General features: G+C 57.9%; 1 protein-coding gene across 1 annotated transcript in view; it reads left to right on the top strand.

The window, feature by feature from the left end:
* The window catches only part of LOC129694011 (disks large homolog 4-like), a 69,627-nt gene extending 52,341 nt beyond the window's left edge, over positions 1-17,286 (top strand). The window contains 21 exon segments of the mRNA XM_055630736.1: positions 2,730-2,783; positions 4,169-4,219; positions 4,996-5,120; positions 7,097-7,266; positions 8,239-8,375; positions 9,147-9,291; positions 9,927-10,062; positions 11,293-11,449; positions 12,219-12,321; positions 12,592-12,686; positions 12,688-12,707; positions 13,000-13,173; positions 13,544-13,584; positions 14,120-14,167; positions 14,825-14,926; positions 15,698-15,870; positions 16,075-16,184; positions 16,388-16,479; positions 17,096-17,106; positions 17,198-17,220; positions 17,222-17,286. Of these exon segments, the coding sequence (XP_055486711.1) occupies positions 2,730-2,783; positions 4,169-4,219; positions 4,996-5,120; positions 7,097-7,266; positions 8,239-8,375; positions 9,147-9,291; positions 9,927-10,062; positions 11,293-11,449; positions 12,219-12,321; positions 12,592-12,686; positions 12,688-12,707; positions 13,000-13,173; positions 13,544-13,584; positions 14,120-14,167; positions 14,825-14,926; positions 15,698-15,870; positions 16,075-16,184; positions 16,388-16,479; positions 17,096-17,106; positions 17,198-17,220; positions 17,222-17,282 (2,028 nt within the window). The 3' untranslated portion in view covers positions 17,283-17,286.
* Positions 17,287-18,057: the final 771 nt, after the last annotated feature.

The following is an 18,057-nucleotide window of genomic DNA, read 5'->3' as shown; positions in this document are numbered from 1 at the left end:
ATCCCCGCTCACTAACACTATCCTACACACACTAGGGACAATTTACATGCATACCAGCCAATTAGACAATAGATAATAGGTGCAGGAGTAGGCCATTCGGCCCAAAACGTTGCCTATTTCCTTCGCTCCATAGATGCTGGTGCACCCGCTGAGTTCCTCCAGCATTTTTGTCTACCTTCGATTTTCCAGCATCTGCAGTTCCTTCTTAAACACAAAGTCAGATTAAAGGTAGTCCCAAGGGTCTCCAATGAGGTGGATGGGAGGTCAGGACCGCTCTCTAGTTGGTGAGAGGACGGTTCAATTGCCTGATAACTATATTTAAGAGGGAGTTAGATGTGGCCCTTGTGGCTAAAGGGATCAGGGGGTATGGAGAGAAGGCAGGTATGGGATACTGAGTTGGATGATCAGCCATGATCATATTGAATGGCGAATGGTGCAGGCTCGAAGGGCCGAATGGCCTCTACTTCTGCGCCTATTGTCTATGTTTCTATAACAGCTGGGAAGAAACTGTCCCAGAATCTGGAGGTGTGCGTGCGTTCGTTCGTTTTCACACTTCTGTACCTCTTGCCCGATGGGAGAGTGGGGGAGAGGGGGTGAGACTGGTCCTTGGTTATGCTGCTGGCCTTGCCGAGTGTAGATAGAGTCACTTCATAAGTTGGTTTGTGTGAAGGTCTTGGCTAGAACCCAACTCACGGGCTGACCTGAGAATTGCCCCTTACACAGTACAGGGGCCCCCTAAACCCCCCCCCCCCCCAAAAGTGTTGCACTTCCTCCCCCCCCCCCCCCCCCCCCCAAGTGTTGCACTCCCTCACCCCCCTCACCCCAGTATGACGCTCTCCCTCCCCCTGCCCCCCCCCCCCTCACGAAAACCGCTGAGGCAGCCCAGCCCGATGCTCCCTTGCCTCTGCCACCTCCCTCCATGGCACCTCGATATACACCCAACACAGCAGAGTTCCCCCCCCCCCCCCCCCCCCCCCCCTGCCTCTGTCGACCGAGATGTTGGGGCACAGTTGTGTGGAGGAGAAGTTGAATCCTGAACGATCTGACACTCTCACTACTAATGATGTCCTGGTTTTATTTTTGGGTTCCTGCAATCTGAGCACTTCACCGAGCTCCTGAAAAATTGACACAACACCCGCGTCAGAAGGTAGCGAGATAATTGGGTAACACCTCAGCACACTGGCGTTTCAATGACATGCAGTGTGTACAAGGAAAAGTCACATCAACTCTGTTTTAAAGTTCCCTCAACGCTTGGAGACATTTTCAAACCAAACCTGCTTTCTGAGTACAGCAGCTGAGTAGGGAGAAGGGAGAAGGGAAAGGGTGAAGGGTGCGGAATCACTCCATCTACACTGTACCTGTCAGCAGGTACTGTAGGTGCTGGTTTACACCGAAGATAGACTCAAAATACTGGAGTAATTCAGCGGGGCAGGCAGCGTCTATCTATCCCACTCTGTCCCACTGTGCCCTGAGCAAAAACAACCTGCACAGACGCACACACGCACACGCTCGCACGCACATGCACACGCACACACGCACACACGCACACACATGCACACACACGCTCGCACGCACATGCACACGCACGCACACACACAAACACACACGCACACTCACGCACGCACACGCACGAACATGCACACACACGCTCACACATGCACACACACTCACAACTGCAGCATGGCATCCACGTGCACAATCATGCTCTCTCTCACTCCCCCTCTCCCTCTCACCCTCACTCGCAGGGTGTCCCTCTCCCTGACCCCTTCCCCACAGTCCTGTCTCCTCTGGTGCCACGTCTGGGTGAAGAGGAGCAATCCCTTCACCCTCCTTGGAAGGGCAAGACAATTCCCTCTTGTATCCCGGATGCTGACTCATTCACACCCATTTCATCTTTCCAACGTCCACTTTTTTAGGATGTCCTGAGAAGGATTTGAGAACTTGCAAATCTCTCCCTCTCTTCCCCCCCCCCTCTCCCCCTCTCCTCTCCCCCCCCTCTCTCTCTTCTCCCCTCTCTCTCCTCCCCCACTTCTCCCCCTTCTCCCTCCTCTCCCCTTCTGCCTCCTCTCACCCCCCCTCCCCCCCCCCCACTCTCCCACTCCCTCCCCCCCCCTTCCTTCCCTCCCCCCTCTCACCCCCCCTCTCCCCCCCCCCCCTCTCTCCATCTCCCTCCTCTCTCCCCCCCCTCTCTCCCACTCTCTCTTCCCCCCTCCTCCCCACTCTCTCCCCTCTCTCCCTCCCCCCCCCCCCCCACTCCTCCCTCCTCCCCCCCTCTCCCTCCTCTCCCCCCCCCCCCCTCTCCCCCCCCCACTCCTCAGCCCTCCCTCCCCCCCTCCCCCCCCCCCCCCCTCCCCCCCCTCCCCCCCCTCTCCCTCCCCCCCTCTCCCCCCCTCTCTCCTCCCCACTCCCTCCTCCCCTCTCCCCCCCTCTCCCCACTCTCTTTCCCTCCCCCCTCCTCCCCCCTCCCCCCCACTCTCTCCCCCCCCTCTCCCTCCCCCTCCCCCTCCCTCCCGTCACCCACCCCTCCCCCCCCCCCCTCTCCCCCACTCTCTTCCTCCCCCCCCCCCCCCCCCAGATGACTTTTCCCTTTCCCCTCTTGGCAGTGTGGATGACTTGCCCAGTGTGCTGTGTGGGCTGCTGCTGCTGCTGCTGCTGCTGCTGCTGATGTGAGGTGTGTGGAGTCTCGCACTAACAGGCCGCTCGGCCCTTTCTGCCGCTCTGTATTTCAGGCCAACTCGCCGCCAGTGATTGTCAACACTGATACCCTGGACGCCCCGTCTTACGTAAGTCCAGGCCCCGTGGGGGAGGGGAGGGGAGGGGGCTCACGTGTGCTTGGCCCCACACGCGTGTCCATTGATGCCGGGCAAACCATGGACACCTTGCACGGATCTAAGGTCATAAGGTCAAAAGTGATAGGAGAAGAATGAGGCCATTCGGCCCATCAAGTCTACCCCGCCATTCAATCACGGCTCTTCTATCTCTCCCCCCTAACCCCATTCTCCTGCCTTCTCCCCATAACCCCTGACACCCGCAAAATCTATCTATCTCTGCCCTTAAAAATATCCACTGACCTGTGGCCTCCACAGCCTTGTGTGGCATAGAATTCCCACAGGTTCACTGAAGAAATTCCTCCTCAATTCCACTAATTCTGAGGCTTTGACCTCTCCCACTAGTGGAAACATCCTCTCCACATCCACTCTATCCAGTATTTCACTTTCACTATTCGGTAGCCTGTGGTTCAGCGAACAGGAATGAAACTGACCCGTGGGCAGGTTTGGCGAGACCACACGTGGAGACTCACAGTTCAGCTCACCACACTGTTGGAAAGAGTGTCACTGAGCTACATGGAGTGCAGAAAATATGCACCAGGATATTGCCAGCACCGGGACTGTTGGGAGTGTCATCCCTGGAACACTGGAAGCTGAGGGGGATGATGTTACAAAATTCTTAAGGGGTGGGACAGGCTAAATGCAGGAAGATTGTTCCCGATGTTGGGGAAGTCCAGGACAAGGGGTCACAGTTTAAGGATAAAAGGGGAATCCTTTAGGACCGAGATGAGAAAAACGTTTTTTACACAGAGAGTGGTGAATCTGTGGAATTCTCTGCCACAGAAGGTAGTTGAGGCCACAGTTCATTGGCTATATTTTCAATGTGATCATGGCTGATCATCCCCAATCAGCACCCCGTTCCTGCCTTCTCCCCATATTCCCTGACTCTGCTATTTTTAAAAGCCCTATCTAGCTCTTTCTTGAAAGCATCCAGAGAACCTGCCTCCACCGCCCTCAGAGGCAGAGAATTCCACAGACTCACAACTCTCTGTGAGAAAAAGTGTTTCCCTCGTTTCTGTTCTAAATGGCTTACCCCTTATTCTTAAACTGTGTGTGTGTGGCCCCTGGTTCTGGACTCCCCCAACACCGGGAACATGTTTCCTGCCTCTAGCATGTCCAAGCCCATAACAATCTTGGCTAGCGTAGTGTTGCCTTGTCTTGGCCTTGCTCGGGCGGGAGTGAGATGGGAGTCTGTGTGTACTGGGATACGTTGACATGAGATGTACCACTGGGACATTGATGTTCCCTGCACATCACCTGCTGCACTAGACCAGAGCTGGCAATGTGCCCGACACTTCACGCGTGGATCAGAGTAACGTGTTGTGCCTCTTGTGCCGCAGATCAACAGTACGGATGGAGAGATCGAGTACGAGGAGATCACACTGGAGAGAGTAAGTAGCTCGTGTCGCTGTCCAGTGGCCTGGCCAAGAACACTGACCGCAGGCCCACTAACCCCCTCACCGCACTGCACCGCCCGCCCCCACCCATCCCCCCCGCCCACCCATTCATGCCCGCCCCCCGCCCATCATCCGCTCGGCACACTCACCCATCCATCTTCACGTTCCCACCCGCCCAAAAACCAGGTCCTTCCATCATCCCCACCCTCACCCCACCCTCACACACAACATTGCCTCCATACCGCCCCCACCCACCCCACACAACATTGCCTCCCCCACCCACCCACCCCACCCCCACACACAAACATGGCCTCCACCCACCATCCCCACACACAACATGGCCCACCATCACCCCCCCCCCCCACCCCCACCCCCACACACAACATGGCCTCCATCCCCCATCCCACACACACAACATGGCCACAATACCATCCAAAACCAGGTCCTTCCTCCCCCACCCCCACCCCCACACACACACTTGCCACAATACCATCCTCACCCCGAGCTCCCAGTTTACCTAAATTGGAGAATTGAATGTTCGACGTCCACTCTCAGTCTGAAGAAGGGTCTCAACCCGAAACGTCACCCATTCGTCCTCTCCAGAGATGTTGCCTGTCCCGCTGAGTTACTCCAGCACGTTGTATCTATCATCAGTTTAAACCAGCATCTGCAGTTCCTTCCCGCCACCTCTGCCCGTTATGCGGGACGATGCCCGTGTCTCGGTGCCCAGGGTAACTGCCCGCTCGCTTTCCCTCTGCTGCTTTCCCCAGGGGAACTCCGGCCTTGGCTTCAGCATTGCCGGCGGGACTGACAACCCGCACATTGGCGATGACCCCAGCATCTTCATCACCAAAATAATCGCCGGTGGGGCCGCGGCTCAGGATGGCAGGCTCAGGTACGGGCGAGGGGGAGGGTTGCTGTGGGTGGGGCCATCTGATGTGGGTGGGTGAGTGGTTCTTTTGGATGGCCCCTCCTTTGGATGGGAGTGCAGAGGGACTGGGCTGTGGGTGGGGCATTGCGGGGTGCACCCCTCCCCCGTGTGTATGGGCCCCTCCCCCGTGTGGGCCCCTCCCCCGTATGGGCCCCTCCCCCGTGTGTATGGGCCCCACCCCCCGGGTGTATGCCCCTCCCCCGGGTGTATGCCCCTCCCCCGTGTGTATGGGCCCCTCCCCCGTGTGTATGGGCCATGTGTATGGGCCCCTCCCCCGGGTGTATGCCCCCTGGCCCCCCCCGGGTTATATGCCCCTCCCCCGTGTGTATGGGCCCCTCCCCCGTGTGTATGGGCCCCTCCCCCGTGTATGGGCCCCTCCCCCGTGTGTATGGGCCCCTCCCCCGTGTGTATGGGCCCCTCCCCCGTGTGTATGGGCCCCTCCCCCGTGTGTATGGGCCCCTCCCCCGTGTGTATGGGCCCCTCCCCCGTGTGTATGGCCCCTCCCCCTGGTGTATGGGCCCCCCCTGGGCCCCTCCCCCGTGTGTATGGGCCCCTCCCCTGGTGTATGGGCCCCTCCCCCATGTGTATGGGCCCCTCCCCCGGGTGTATGGGCCCCTCCCCCGAGTGTATGGGCCCCTGGCCCCCCATGTGTATGGGCCCCTCGCCCCTGGTGTGTATGGACCCCGCTCCCCTGAGTGTGTGTGGCCCCACCCCCGGGTGTATGTGGGCCCCTCCCCCAATGGTGTAGGGCCCCTCCCAGGATGGTGTGGCGTGGGGCCCCTCCCCCCTGGTGTATGGGTCCCCCTGTGGGTGGGCCCCCTCCCCTGTGGGTGGGTATGTGCCCCTCCCCCCCCCGTGTGGTATGGGCCCCTCCCCCATGTGTATGGGCCCCTCCCCCAGGTGTATGGGCCCCTCCCCCTGTGTATGGGCCCCTGTGGGTGCATGGGGCCCCTCCCCCTGTATGGGCCCCTCCCCGGTGTGTATGGGCCCCTCCCCCGTGTGTATGGGCCCCTCCCCCTCCCCTGGTGTATGTATGGGCCCCTCCCCCGTGTGTATGGGCCCCTCCCCGTGTGTATGGGCCCCTCTCTCCCCCTGTATGGGCCCCTCCCCTGTGTGGGCCCCTCCCCCTGTGTATGGGCCCCTCCCCCCCTGGTGTATGGGCCCCTCCCCCAGGTGTATGGGCCCCTCCCCCGTGTGTGTGGGCCCCTCCCCCTGGTGTATGGCCCCCTCCCCCTGGTGTAGGGGCCCCTCCCCCTGGTGTATGGGCCCCTCCCCCGTGTGTGTGGGGCCCTCCCCCTTGTGTATGGGCCCCTCCCCCGTGTGGGCCCCTCCCCCGAGTGTGTGGGCCCCTCCCCCTGGTGTATTGGCCCCTCCCCCGAGTAGGTGGGCCCCTCCCCCGGTGTATGCCCCTCCCCTGTGTGTATGGGCCCCTCCCCCTGGTGTATGGCCCCTCCCCCCCTGGTATATGGGCCCCCTCCCCCGTGTGTATGGGGCCCCTCCCCCTGGTGTATGGGCCCCTCCCCCTGGTGTATGGGCCCCTCCCCCTGTGTGGGTGTGGTATGGGCCCCTCCCCCCCGTGTGTGTGTGGGCCCCTCCCCCTGGTGTATGGGCCCCTCCCCCTGGTGTATGGGCCCATCCCCCTGGTGTAAGGGCCCCTCCCCCATGTGTATGCCCCTCCCCCGTGTGTATGCCCCTCCCCCGTGTGTATGCCCCTCCCCCGGTGTATGCCCCTCCCCGGAGTGTGTGGGCCCCTCCCCCATGTGTATGCCCCTCCCCCGTGTGTATGCCCCTCCCCCGTGTGTATGCCCCTCCCCCGGGTGTATGCCCCCTCCCGGAGTGTGTGGGGCCCCCCTCCCCCATGTATATGGGGCCCCCTCCCCCCGGGTGTAACAGCCCCCCCTCCCTCTCTGACCGCCTGCATGTGTTGGGGCCACACACAGGGTGAACGACAGCATCCTGTTTGTGAATGACGTGGATGTACGGGAGGTGACACACAGCACAGCGGTGGAGGCGTTGAAGGATGCCGGCTCCATCGTGAGGCTCTACGTCATGCGCAGGAAGCCCAGCGCAGAGAAGATCATGGAGATCAAACTCATCAAAGGGCCAAAAGGTAACGGCCGGAGTCCATGGGACCAGAATTAGGCCATTCGGCCCATCGAGTCTACTCACCATGGCTGATATCTTTCCCTCTCAACCCCATTCTCCAGCCCTCTCCCAATAACCTTTGATACCCATACTAATCTTACAGAAACTTGCAGTACAAGGAAAGGCTTAGTTAGAGTGGATGTGGAGAGGATGTTTCCACGGGTGGGAGATTCTAGGAACAGAGGGCACAGCCTCAGAATTAAAGGGCACGCTTTTAGAAAGGAGGTGAGGAGGAACTTCTTTAGTTAGAGGCACATGCCCCTTAGTGAGGGGTGGGGAAGTGGCATTGTAGTGTGTTCCACCCAGTCTCACCCCCACACTCTGTGTTACTCTGAGCTTAGTGTGGGCACATGCCCCTTAGTGAGGGGTGGGGAAGTGGCATTGTAGTGTGTTCCACCCAGTCTCACCCCCACACTGCATAGAAACATAGAAATTAGGTGCAGGAGTAGGCCATTCGGCCCTTCGAGCCTGCAACACCATTCAATATGATCATGGCTGATCATCCAACTCAGTATCCCATCCCTGCCTTCTCTCCATACCCCCTGATCCCTTTAGCCACAAGGGCCACATCTAACTCCCTCTTAAATATAGTCAATGAACTGTGGCCTCAACTACCTTATGTGGCAGAGAATTCCACAGATTCACCACTCTCTGTGTGAAAAACGTTTTCCTCATCTCGGTCTTAAAGGATTTCCCCCTTATCCTTAAGCTGAGCCCCCTTGTTCTGGACTTCCCCAACATCGGGAACAATCTTCCTGCATCTAGCCTGTCCAACCCCTTAAGAATTTTGTAAGTTTCTATAAGATCCCCCCTCAATCTTCTAAATTCTAGCGAGTACAAGCCGAGTCTATCCAGTCTTTCTTCATATGAAATACTCTGTGCGGGCACCTCCGGCTAACTGCATGTTTTCCGGCCCGCTTTATTCCACTTTATTCAGGGCTGGGATTCAGCATTGCTGGGGGAATCGGCAACCAACACATCCCCGGAGACAACAGTATCTACGTCACGAAGATCATCGAGGGTGGAGCTGCCCACAAGGATTGCCGTCTACAGATAGGAGACAAGATCCTGGCGGTGAGTGGTGGAAACAGAGAAAAACAGGGGCAGGAGGAGAGGCCATTCGGCCCTTCCAGCCAGCACCGCCATTCAATATGATCATGGCTGATCATCCCCAATCAGTTCCGGCCTTCTCCCCATATCCCTTGATTCCGTTAGCCCCAAGAGCGAAATCTAACTCTCTCTTGAAAACATCCAGTGAGTTGGCCTCCACTGCCTTCTGTGGCAGAGAATTCCACAGATTCACAACTCTCTGGGTGAAATATAACCATATAACAATTACAGCACGGAAACAGGCCATCTTGACCCTTCTAGTCCGTGCCGAACACTTACACTCACCTAGTCCCATCTACCTGCACTCAGACCATAACCCTCCATTCCTTTCCCGTCCATATACCTATCCAATTTATTTTTAAATGATAAAATCGAACCTGCCTCCACCACTTCCACTGGAAGCTCATTCCACACAGCTACCACTCTCTGAGTAAAGAAGTTCCCCCTCATGTTAACCCTAAACTTTTGTCTCTTAATTCTCAAATCAGAATTCTCAAAATGTTCTCAAAATAATTCTCAAAATGTTTTCCCTCATCTCAGTCCTAAATGGCCGACCCTTTTATTCTTGTAGGTTAATTGGCATCTCCTAATTGTCTCCGGGGTGTAGGGTGGAATAGCATAGAATCAGTGTACCAGTGATCGCTGGTCGGCACGGGCCCATTGGGTGGGCCGAAGGACTTGTTTCCACGCCGTGTCTCTGAAGTGTAAAGATGCGACATCTCTCTCGTTCCTCAGGTCAACAACGTGGGGCTGGAAGATGTGATGCACGAGGATGCAGTGGCTGCCCTGAAGAACACGTCAGACATTGTGTACCTCAAGATCGCCAAACCCACCAGCCTCTACATCAACGATACCTATGCCCCTCCAGACATCACCTCCTGTAAGTGTTTAACAAGGAACTGCAGATGCTGGAAAATCGAAGGTAGATAAAAGTGCTGGAGAAACTCAGCGGGAGCAGCAGCATCTATGGAGCGAAGGAAATGGGCAACGTTTCGGGCCGAAACCCAAAGGAAATAGGCAACGTTTTGGGCCGAAACCCAAAGGAAATAGGCAACGTTTCGGGCCGAAACCCAAAGGAAATAGGCAACGTTTCGGGCCGAAACCCAAAAGAAATAGGCAACGTTTCAGGTCGAAACCCAAAGGGTTTCGGCCCGAAACGTTGCCTATTTCCTTCACTCCATAGATGCTGCTGCACCCGCTGAGTTTCTCCAGCAATTTTATCTACCTCCTGGAAGTAGCCAGCTGGAGCACTGTTACCCCCAGTCACACCCTCATTCTCCACACGAACTGGGAGTAGTAAAGATACGTATATAATGGTATATGAACACACTGATCTGTTCTGTATTCATGCCTCTACTATGTTCTGTTGTGCTGAAGCAAAGCAAGAATTTCATTGTCCCATCAGGGACACATGATAATAAACTCACTTGAACTTGATGCTTTAGTTGTTTCTCTCCTGCCCTTCGTCCCTGTGTCGTCTAACGCTCTCTCTCTCTCTCTCTCTGTGTACTCAAGCATACTCGCAGGCCCTGGACGCTGAGCTCGGACATTCCAACTACCTGGGCACAGACTACCAGACCCTCACCCCCTCCTCTCCTCACCGCTATTCACCAGTGCCCAAAGGGCTAATGGGAGAAGACGACATTCCCCGGTGAGTGAGTGCCAGCTGCAGCCACCTCTGCCAGTGTCCTCTGGCCCCCACGTGTCTCCGAGCTCCATCGCAGCCAGAGGTACCGATTGGGACACTGCCCACAGTCATTGCCGGGACCCCGAGTCAGCGATGACCTCACACGGGGCAGGATGGGGACATGGTGACCAGACCGGGACAAACTCTCGCCCCTCATCCTCCTGCGCTCCAGTGAATAAAGTCCCAGCCTGCCCAGCCTCTCCCTGTAGCCCAGTCCCTCGAGTACCGGCAACATCTCGTCTCTGCGCCCAACATCCTTCCCTGAGCAGTGCGGCCAAAACGGAACACAGTGCTCCTAAAGCAGCTTTGTATAACATAAAGTCCCAACTTCTGTACTCAACAAGTCTGAGGAAATGTCCCGACCTGAATCGTCACCTATCCATGTTCCCCACAGATGCTGCCTGACCCGCTGAGTTACTCCAGCACTCTGTGAAACGTCACCTATCCATGTTCCCACAGATGCTGCCTGACCCGCTGAGTTACTCCAGCACTCTGTCACCTATCCATGTTCTCCACAGATGCTGCCTGACCCGCTGAGTTACTCCAGCACTCTGTGAAACGTCACCTATCCATGTTCCCCACAGATGCTGCCTGACCCACTGAGTTACTCCAGCACTCTGTGAAACGTCACCTATCCATGTTCTCCACAGATGCTGCCTGAGACCAGCGCTGTGAAACATTATCCATGTACAGAGCAGCATCTGTCCAGCACTGAGCGAAACGTCAAATAGGCTCCACGATGCTTCTGAGTTATGGGCCGCAGCAAACACGTTTTGGGCGAAGGAAATAGGCAACGTTTTGGGCCGAAACCCTTCCGGGTTTCGGCCCGAAACGTTGCCTATTTCCTTAGCTCCATAGATGCTGCTGCACCCGCTGAGTTACTCCAGCACTCTGTGAAACGCCACCTATCCATGTTCTCCACAGATGCTGCCTGACCCGCTGAGTTACTCCAGCACTCCGTGTCCTTCCTTCTATACAATACCCTGGTTGATGAAGGCCAAGCATTGTAGTCCCAGCCTCTCCCTGTAGCCCAGGCGGTCGAGTCTTGCCCGGCAACATTCCAGTTTGGCGGCACCTTCCCATGGGAGGGAGGAGGTGAAAACCAGGGATGGGATTAGTGGGAGGCTGCAGAGAAACCCGTGGGAGGGAGGGACTCTCCTGAGCCGAGTCTCAGATTCCGGCCTCTTCCCGCAGAGAGCCTCGCAGAGTGATGATCCACCGCGGGTCGACCGGTCTGGGTTTCAACATCGTGGGCGGCGAAGATGGGGAAGGAATCTTCATCTCCTTCATCCTGGCTGGAGGCCCAGCGGATCTGAGTGGCGAGCTGAGGAAGGGCGACCAGATACTCTCGGTAAGTTGGCGTTACCCTGGTTACCAGGCATCGCGGGCAAGGCCTACATTTGTTGCCCCATCAATGTGTGGGCAGCACTGTGGCGCAGCGGGAGGTGCATAGATAGGGAAGTGTGAGGTGTGAAAACAGGACAAAGGGAATGGAGATCAAGGAAACTGTAGAATGGACATCTTCCTTGCTGCCTCACAGCGCCAGAGTGACGGGTTCCATCCCCACTACCGGTGAAGTCTGTACGGAGTTTGTACGTGACCTCGTGGGTTTTCTCACCAAAGACGTGCGGCTTTGTAGGTTAATTGGCTTTGGCAAGTTGTAAAATGATCAATTGTAAAGGATAGTGTAAGGGGTGAAGTTCTTGTCCCAGGCCTACATCAGGCCTACAGCTGGCTACATCTCTTGCCTTGTTCTCACCTTCTCCCAACCAACAATGATCCAGTCTACAGTTTCCGTGATCTCCATTCCCTTTGTCCAGTTTCCACGCCTTCCACTTCCTTATCTACGCAGCTCCCTCTCCCCTGACCTCAGTCTGAAGAACCCAAACGTCACCCATTCCTTCTCTCCAGAGATGCTGCCCGTCCCGCTGAGTTACTCCAGCATCTTGTGTCTCTCTTCGGTGTAAACCAGCATCTGCAGTTCCGTCCTCCGCACTTCTCATGCTCTGCCTGTAGAGGCACTCCAGGGCGGGCTAGTCTGGCAGGTGGGGCTGAAGGGTGAAGGGGTCTGAATGTGTTTTCTCTGCTACTGAGCCGCCCGCTGTCTCTGTCTCCCGCAGGTGAATGGCGTGGACCTACGGAACGCCACGCACGAACAGGCAGCCGCCGCGCTCAAGAACGCCGGGCAAACGGTCACCATCATCGCCCAGTACAAGCCAGAGGGTAGGGTCAGGGGTCAGGGGTCAGGGGTCAGGTGGGCAGTGTGGGGGGGGGGGGGGGGGGGGGGGACACAGTGTGGGGGGGGGGCACAGTGTGTGGGGGGGTGAGGGGGGGTTGGGCACAGTGTGGGGAGGGGGGGGTGAGGGGGGGCACAGTGAGGGGGGGGGGTGGGGTGGGGGGTGGGGGGGGGGGGGGGGTGAGGCAAGGGGACAAGTGAATGGCGGGTGAGCGTGGGCGGGCGCTCTGTGATTGTGCCCCATCGCTGCCCACCAGAGTACAGCCGCTTCGAGGCCAAGATCCACGACCTGCGTGAACAGCTGATGAACAGCAGCATCGGCTCCGGCAACAGCTCACTGCGCAGTAAACCACAAACGGGTCTTCTACATCAGGTCAGCCCAGCCCACCGCACCCACCCACCCTGCCCTCTCCCCCCCCCTCACCACTCCTCCTCCCCCTCCAATCCCTCCCCTCCCACTCCTCCCCTCCCATCAACCCTCCCCTCCTCTCCCACCTCTTCCCCCACTCCACCACCACCTCCCCTTCCCCCCCCCCCCCCTGTGTGACTCCTGTCCCTCTCGCCCTTGTCATCTCCCACCAGGTCTGTGTTGACCACCCTACACCCGTCACGACCCCCACCCACCAGCCCGTGGCCCGTGTAACATCTCCCCCTCCCCCCCCCAGGGCTCTGTTTGACTACGACAAGACGAAGGACTGTGGCTTCCTGAGCCAGGCTCTCAGCTTCCACTTTGGGGACATCCTGCATGTTATCGATGCCTCTGATGAGGAGTGGTGGCAGGCCCGCAAGGTGCACTCTGACGGAGAGAGCGAGGAGATCGGATTCATCCCCAGCAAGCAAGCGGTAGGTGTGGGGGGAGGAGGTGGGGTTGGTGGTGGGGGAGGGGGAGGTGGGGGGGGGAGGTTGGGGGGGGTGGGGGGGGGGGGGGGGGGGGGGGGGGGGCGGCGCCCCCCCCCAACGCCCCCCCCCCCCCCAGACCCGCGCGAATGGGGGGGGGGAGGGGGAAGGGGGAGGGAGGGGGCCCCACTGGGTTTAAAAGAAAATCTAAAATAAATGTAACGGATTGTCAACAATAATATGAGCCGTACAAAAGGATACCACAAAACCCGAAACGTCCCCCATTCCTCCTGTCCCTCCCTCCCTCCCTCTCTCCCTCCCGCTGAGTTGCTGCAGCTTCTTGTGTCTATAGTGACTGTTTTGTTCCCTGTGCAGGATTGAGCGCAAGGAGTGGCCGAGACTAAAGGGCAAGGATCGGGTAAGTTGTTGCTGTAGGGGTGGTTGTGCCGGGGGGGGTGGAGGGGACAAGGTCGTGATGGAGGGTCCCTGAGGGTTTAGTTTAGAGACTAGATGGGCCGAATGGCCTGATGCTGCTCCTATGACATGAATTTATAATGCTCTCTCCGCTTGCTTTCTGGCCGTCAGGATATTCCAGGAGTTGGTGACGGGGGTTTACAAGGTGAGGAGTGATTTGTCACTGTGGGGGGGGGGGGGTGATGGTGTTCTAACCCCCTCCGATCCCTACAACCCCTCCCTGTGTGTGTGTGTGTGTGTGTGCGTGTCTGTGTGCGTGTGTGTGTGCGTGTGTGTGTGCGTGTGTGTGTGCGTGTGTGTGTGTGTGTGTGCGTGTGTGTGTGTGCGTGCCTGTGTGTGCATGTGCGTGTGTGTGTGCATGTGTGCGCGTGCGCGCGTGCATGTGTGTGTGCGTGTGTGTACGTGTGTGTGTACGTGTGTGTGCGCATGCGCTGGTCCACGGCGCTACTAACGGTGTTGCCGTCTCCACAGGCAGTCGTGACGACCGGGTGTTGAGCTATGAGGCCGTTCTCCAGATGGAAGGTGAGCTGATACCCCCAGGCACACGGGCACAAACCCACGGGGGTGAGGGAGCACCACACTGTGGGGGGGGGGCGGGACAAAATAGGACTGACAAACGGCTGTGTGCTACTGTAAACCTCTCGTGCGGTTTAGAGACACAGCGCGGAAATAGGCCATTGACCAACCGAGTCTACACTGACCAGCGATCCCCGCACACTAACACCACACGCACACGCACACACACGCACGCACACACACACACGCACACACACACACACACACGCACGCACACACACACACACACACACACACGCGCACACACACGCACACACACACGCACACACACACATACACGCACACGCACACGCACGCGCACACGCACGCACGCACACAGTCGCACACGCGCGCGCACGCACACACACACACACTCGCACACACACACATACATGCACACGCACACACACGTACACGTACACGCACACACGCACACACACACACACAATGCACAGTTAGGCCTATTAACCTGTACTGTACGTTGGATTATGGGAGGAAACCGGAGCACCCGGAGTAAACCGGCACAGTTACAGGGAGAACAGACAGACCCATAGTCACGGGCGCTGTGAGGCAGCAGCAATGAGTCTCTCTCTCTCTCTCTCTCTCTCTCTGCTTTCCCTGCAGTGCACTATGCTCGTCCCATCATTATCCTGGGCCCTACCAAGGACAGAGTGAACGATGATCTCCTCTCCGAGTTCCCCGACAAGTTTGGATCGTGCGTTCCACGTAAGTTTGCCCATCGGGGCATCATCACAACGAGGCTGAAGTGACTGATTGAGATCACAATTCACCTCTCCAGTGTCGGGTTCAATTTGTCAACCTCCAGCGTGCGGTAACAGCTGTGAAACCGTTACAGCTTGTCCTGAATCTAAGTAGCGGAGGGATCGAGGGATAGAGGGATAGAGGGATCCTGGGCTCCAGGTACACGGGTTCCTGGAAGTGGAGTAACTCAGCGGGACAGGCAGCATCTAAGGAGAGAAGGAATGGCAGGTGCCTTGGGTCGAGATCCTTCTTTAGACCGAGTCAGAGGAGAGGGAGTCCAGAGATATGGAGGGCAAGGTGTGAACACAACAGATCAAAGCAGACAATGGTTAGGAAACGGAGAGGTTGAGGTTGGAGGAGGTGCAAGTGAACCTGAAAGGAACTGTCGGGGTGGAGCAGCTGCACGATACGTTTGCCTTCTTCAGTCAGGAGGTCATGTGGGAGCTTTATAACACTTTGTTGCGTGCAGTTGTGGTCGCCCCTTTAGTGGAAGGATGTGGAGACATGGGAGAGGCTGCAGAAGATGTTTGTGTCTGGAGTGTGGGAGGAAACCCACGTGGTCACGGGGAGAACGTACAGACTCCACACAGACAGCGCCCGTAGTCAGGATGGAACCCGGGTCTCTGGCGCTGGGAGGCAGCAGCTCTACCCGCTGGGGCTACTGTGGATAAAGACTCACACACCCCCTCCCCCCTCCTTCTCCTCCTCCACCCCACCCCCCTTGTTACTCCACAGACACGACCCGGACGAAGCGTGAGTACGAGGTGGATGGACGGGATTACCACTTTGTGGCCTCCCGCGAACAGATGGAGAAAGACATCCAGAGCCACAGGTTCATCGAGGCCGGCCAGTACAACACACACCTGTACGGGACCAGCGTGCAGTCTGTACGTGAGGTGGCAGAGCAGGTAAACACGTGGACACCCCTCGCTACATCCACTGGGGCACACAGTGCTGGAGTAACTCAGTGGGTCAGGCAGCATCTGTGGAGAACATGAGGGCAGAGGGTGTGGGGGCAGGAAGGGGCAGAGGCTGCAGGGTGCGCTGGGCAGGAGGGGACAGAGGGAGCTGCTCCTTGACCATGCATTAACACACTGCCCCTTTGCTCACAGGGCAAACACTGTATCCTGGATGTGTCGGCCAATGCGGTTCGGAGGTTGCAGGCCGCTCACCTTCACCCCATCGCCATCTTCATCAGACCCAAGTCGCTGGAGAACATCCTGTGAGTGGCATGGTGGTGGTGGGGGGGGACTGAGGGAGGTGCCTCTCTGTACACAGCTAGTTTGAGGAGCTGCTGTGTGTTGATGAGCGGCGTGCGTGTGTGTGGGCAGGTGGGGCTGAGGTTGATGTTACTGAGCGGTGGGTGTGCGTGCGTGTGTGTGGGCAGGTGGGGCTGAGGTTGAGTTTGTGGCCTTTGTCTTACAGAGAGATTAACAAAAGGCTGACGGAGGAACAGGCCCGCAAGGCCTTCGAGAGGGCGGTGAAACTGCAGCAGGAGTTCACCGAGTGTTTCTCAGGTGAGTTCCCGCCGGCTCGCTCACACACAAGGGCGGGGGACGGAGGTATTGGGTGGGTCGGGAGAGGGAGGGAATATACTAAACATCAGGTGGCGCAGGGGGTAGAGTTGCTGCCTCATCGCAGCAGAGACCTGGGTTCCATCCTGACCACGGGTGCTGTCTGTACACAGTTTGCACGCTCTCCCTGTGAACTGCGTGGGTTTTCTCCGGGTGCTCCAGTTTCCTCCCACACTCCAAAGACTTATAGGTTTGTAGTTTAATTGGCTCTGATGAAACTTGTAAATTGTTCCTAGTGTGGCAGATAGTCTTTATCAAAGTGCTGAAATATTCTGTGCATCAGGCAGCATCTGTGGAGATAGAGACTGGGGGGGGGGGGGGGGAGTGATGAGAGATGGGAGGGGGAGCTGGGGTGCAGTACAAGCTGGTCTCCACACATTGAGCAAGCAGTCTCTGCCTCATTAGACCCCCGCCCCAGCCGTGGTGGGGTTGGGTGAGGGTGAGGGTGAGGGGTGGTGGGGGAGTAGGGTGTGTGGGTGGGTGGGTGGTGGGGGCATTGAGCGAGCAGTCTTTGCCTCATTAAAACCCCCCCCCTCTCTCCTCCGTCTCTGGGGTCCAGCTGTGGGGAGGGCGAGGGGTGGTGGAGTAGGGTGTGGGTGGGGTGGGTTCGAGGCATTGAGATCTACCCCCGCCTCATCCGTTCTCTCCACTGTGGTGGGAGGGCGACAGTTTTGAGGAGATCTACACTCTCATGCGAGGTACACTCTGGGCCGTACCCCTGGGTCCCCTCCCGGGAGAGACTGTAGGACATCCCCCAATCCCCCCCCCCCCCCCCCCCCCCCCCCTCTCCTCCCCTCCCTCTCCCTCCCCCTCCCTCTCTCTCCCCCACCTCCATCAGCAGCCAGGCTGGCCAATCTCATGTGTCCTCCCCACCCCCGCGAGCTGCTGATGCTGCTGTTGCCTCCCCCCCCCCCCCCCCCCCCCCACCCACACTGCACCTCCTCTGTCTTTGGCTCCGCTTCCAAGAAGAGTTTTCTTCAGTGAACGGATGGAAGAGGACGGACAGACAGACAGACAGACAGACAGCCTTGCCGTGTGCCCCGTGTGTGTGTCTGCTCTCGACACCAAGACTGCTTGTGCATGCTTCAAGCAAACAGCAAGGGCCATCACATCAGATGAAGCAGCTGCCTGCCAGCCAGCCAGCCAGCGTTGTCCAGTGTGGGCTGTGGGAAGCTCAGACTATGTCCTGCTCTCCGAGTGACTGCTGTAAATAATTTCCTTATTTAACTGAGAAACACACGCCTGAGTGAAGTGGATACGACAAACACAGACGACAAGACCCTTCGCTCCATCCTATTTATGTTCACCCCCCCCTTGTGCTGACCGCCTGCACCCAGAGACACAGGATACAGCCGACACCTTGAGGAGCAAACGTCCAGACTAGAGCAACGCAGGTGGACAAAAGCTTCCGCAGGTGCCCTGTGCTGCCTGGCTCCCTCTCCCACGGGATCTTCCCCTGGTCCCACCGGCCTGGTGACGAATGGGCCCTCGCTGCATGGAGACTGTGACCGTGGCAACATC

This window comes from Leucoraja erinacea, unplaced genomic scaffold, assembly GCF_028641065.1.
Source record: "Leucoraja erinacea ecotype New England unplaced genomic scaffold, Leri_hhj_1 Leri_51C, whole genome shotgun sequence".
Lineage (NCBI taxonomy): Eukaryota > Metazoa > Chordata > Chondrichthyes > Rajiformes > Rajidae > Leucoraja > Leucoraja erinaceus.
The sequence above is the reverse complement of the archived record's forward strand: the minus strand, read 5'-3'. Positions and strand labels throughout refer to the sequence as shown.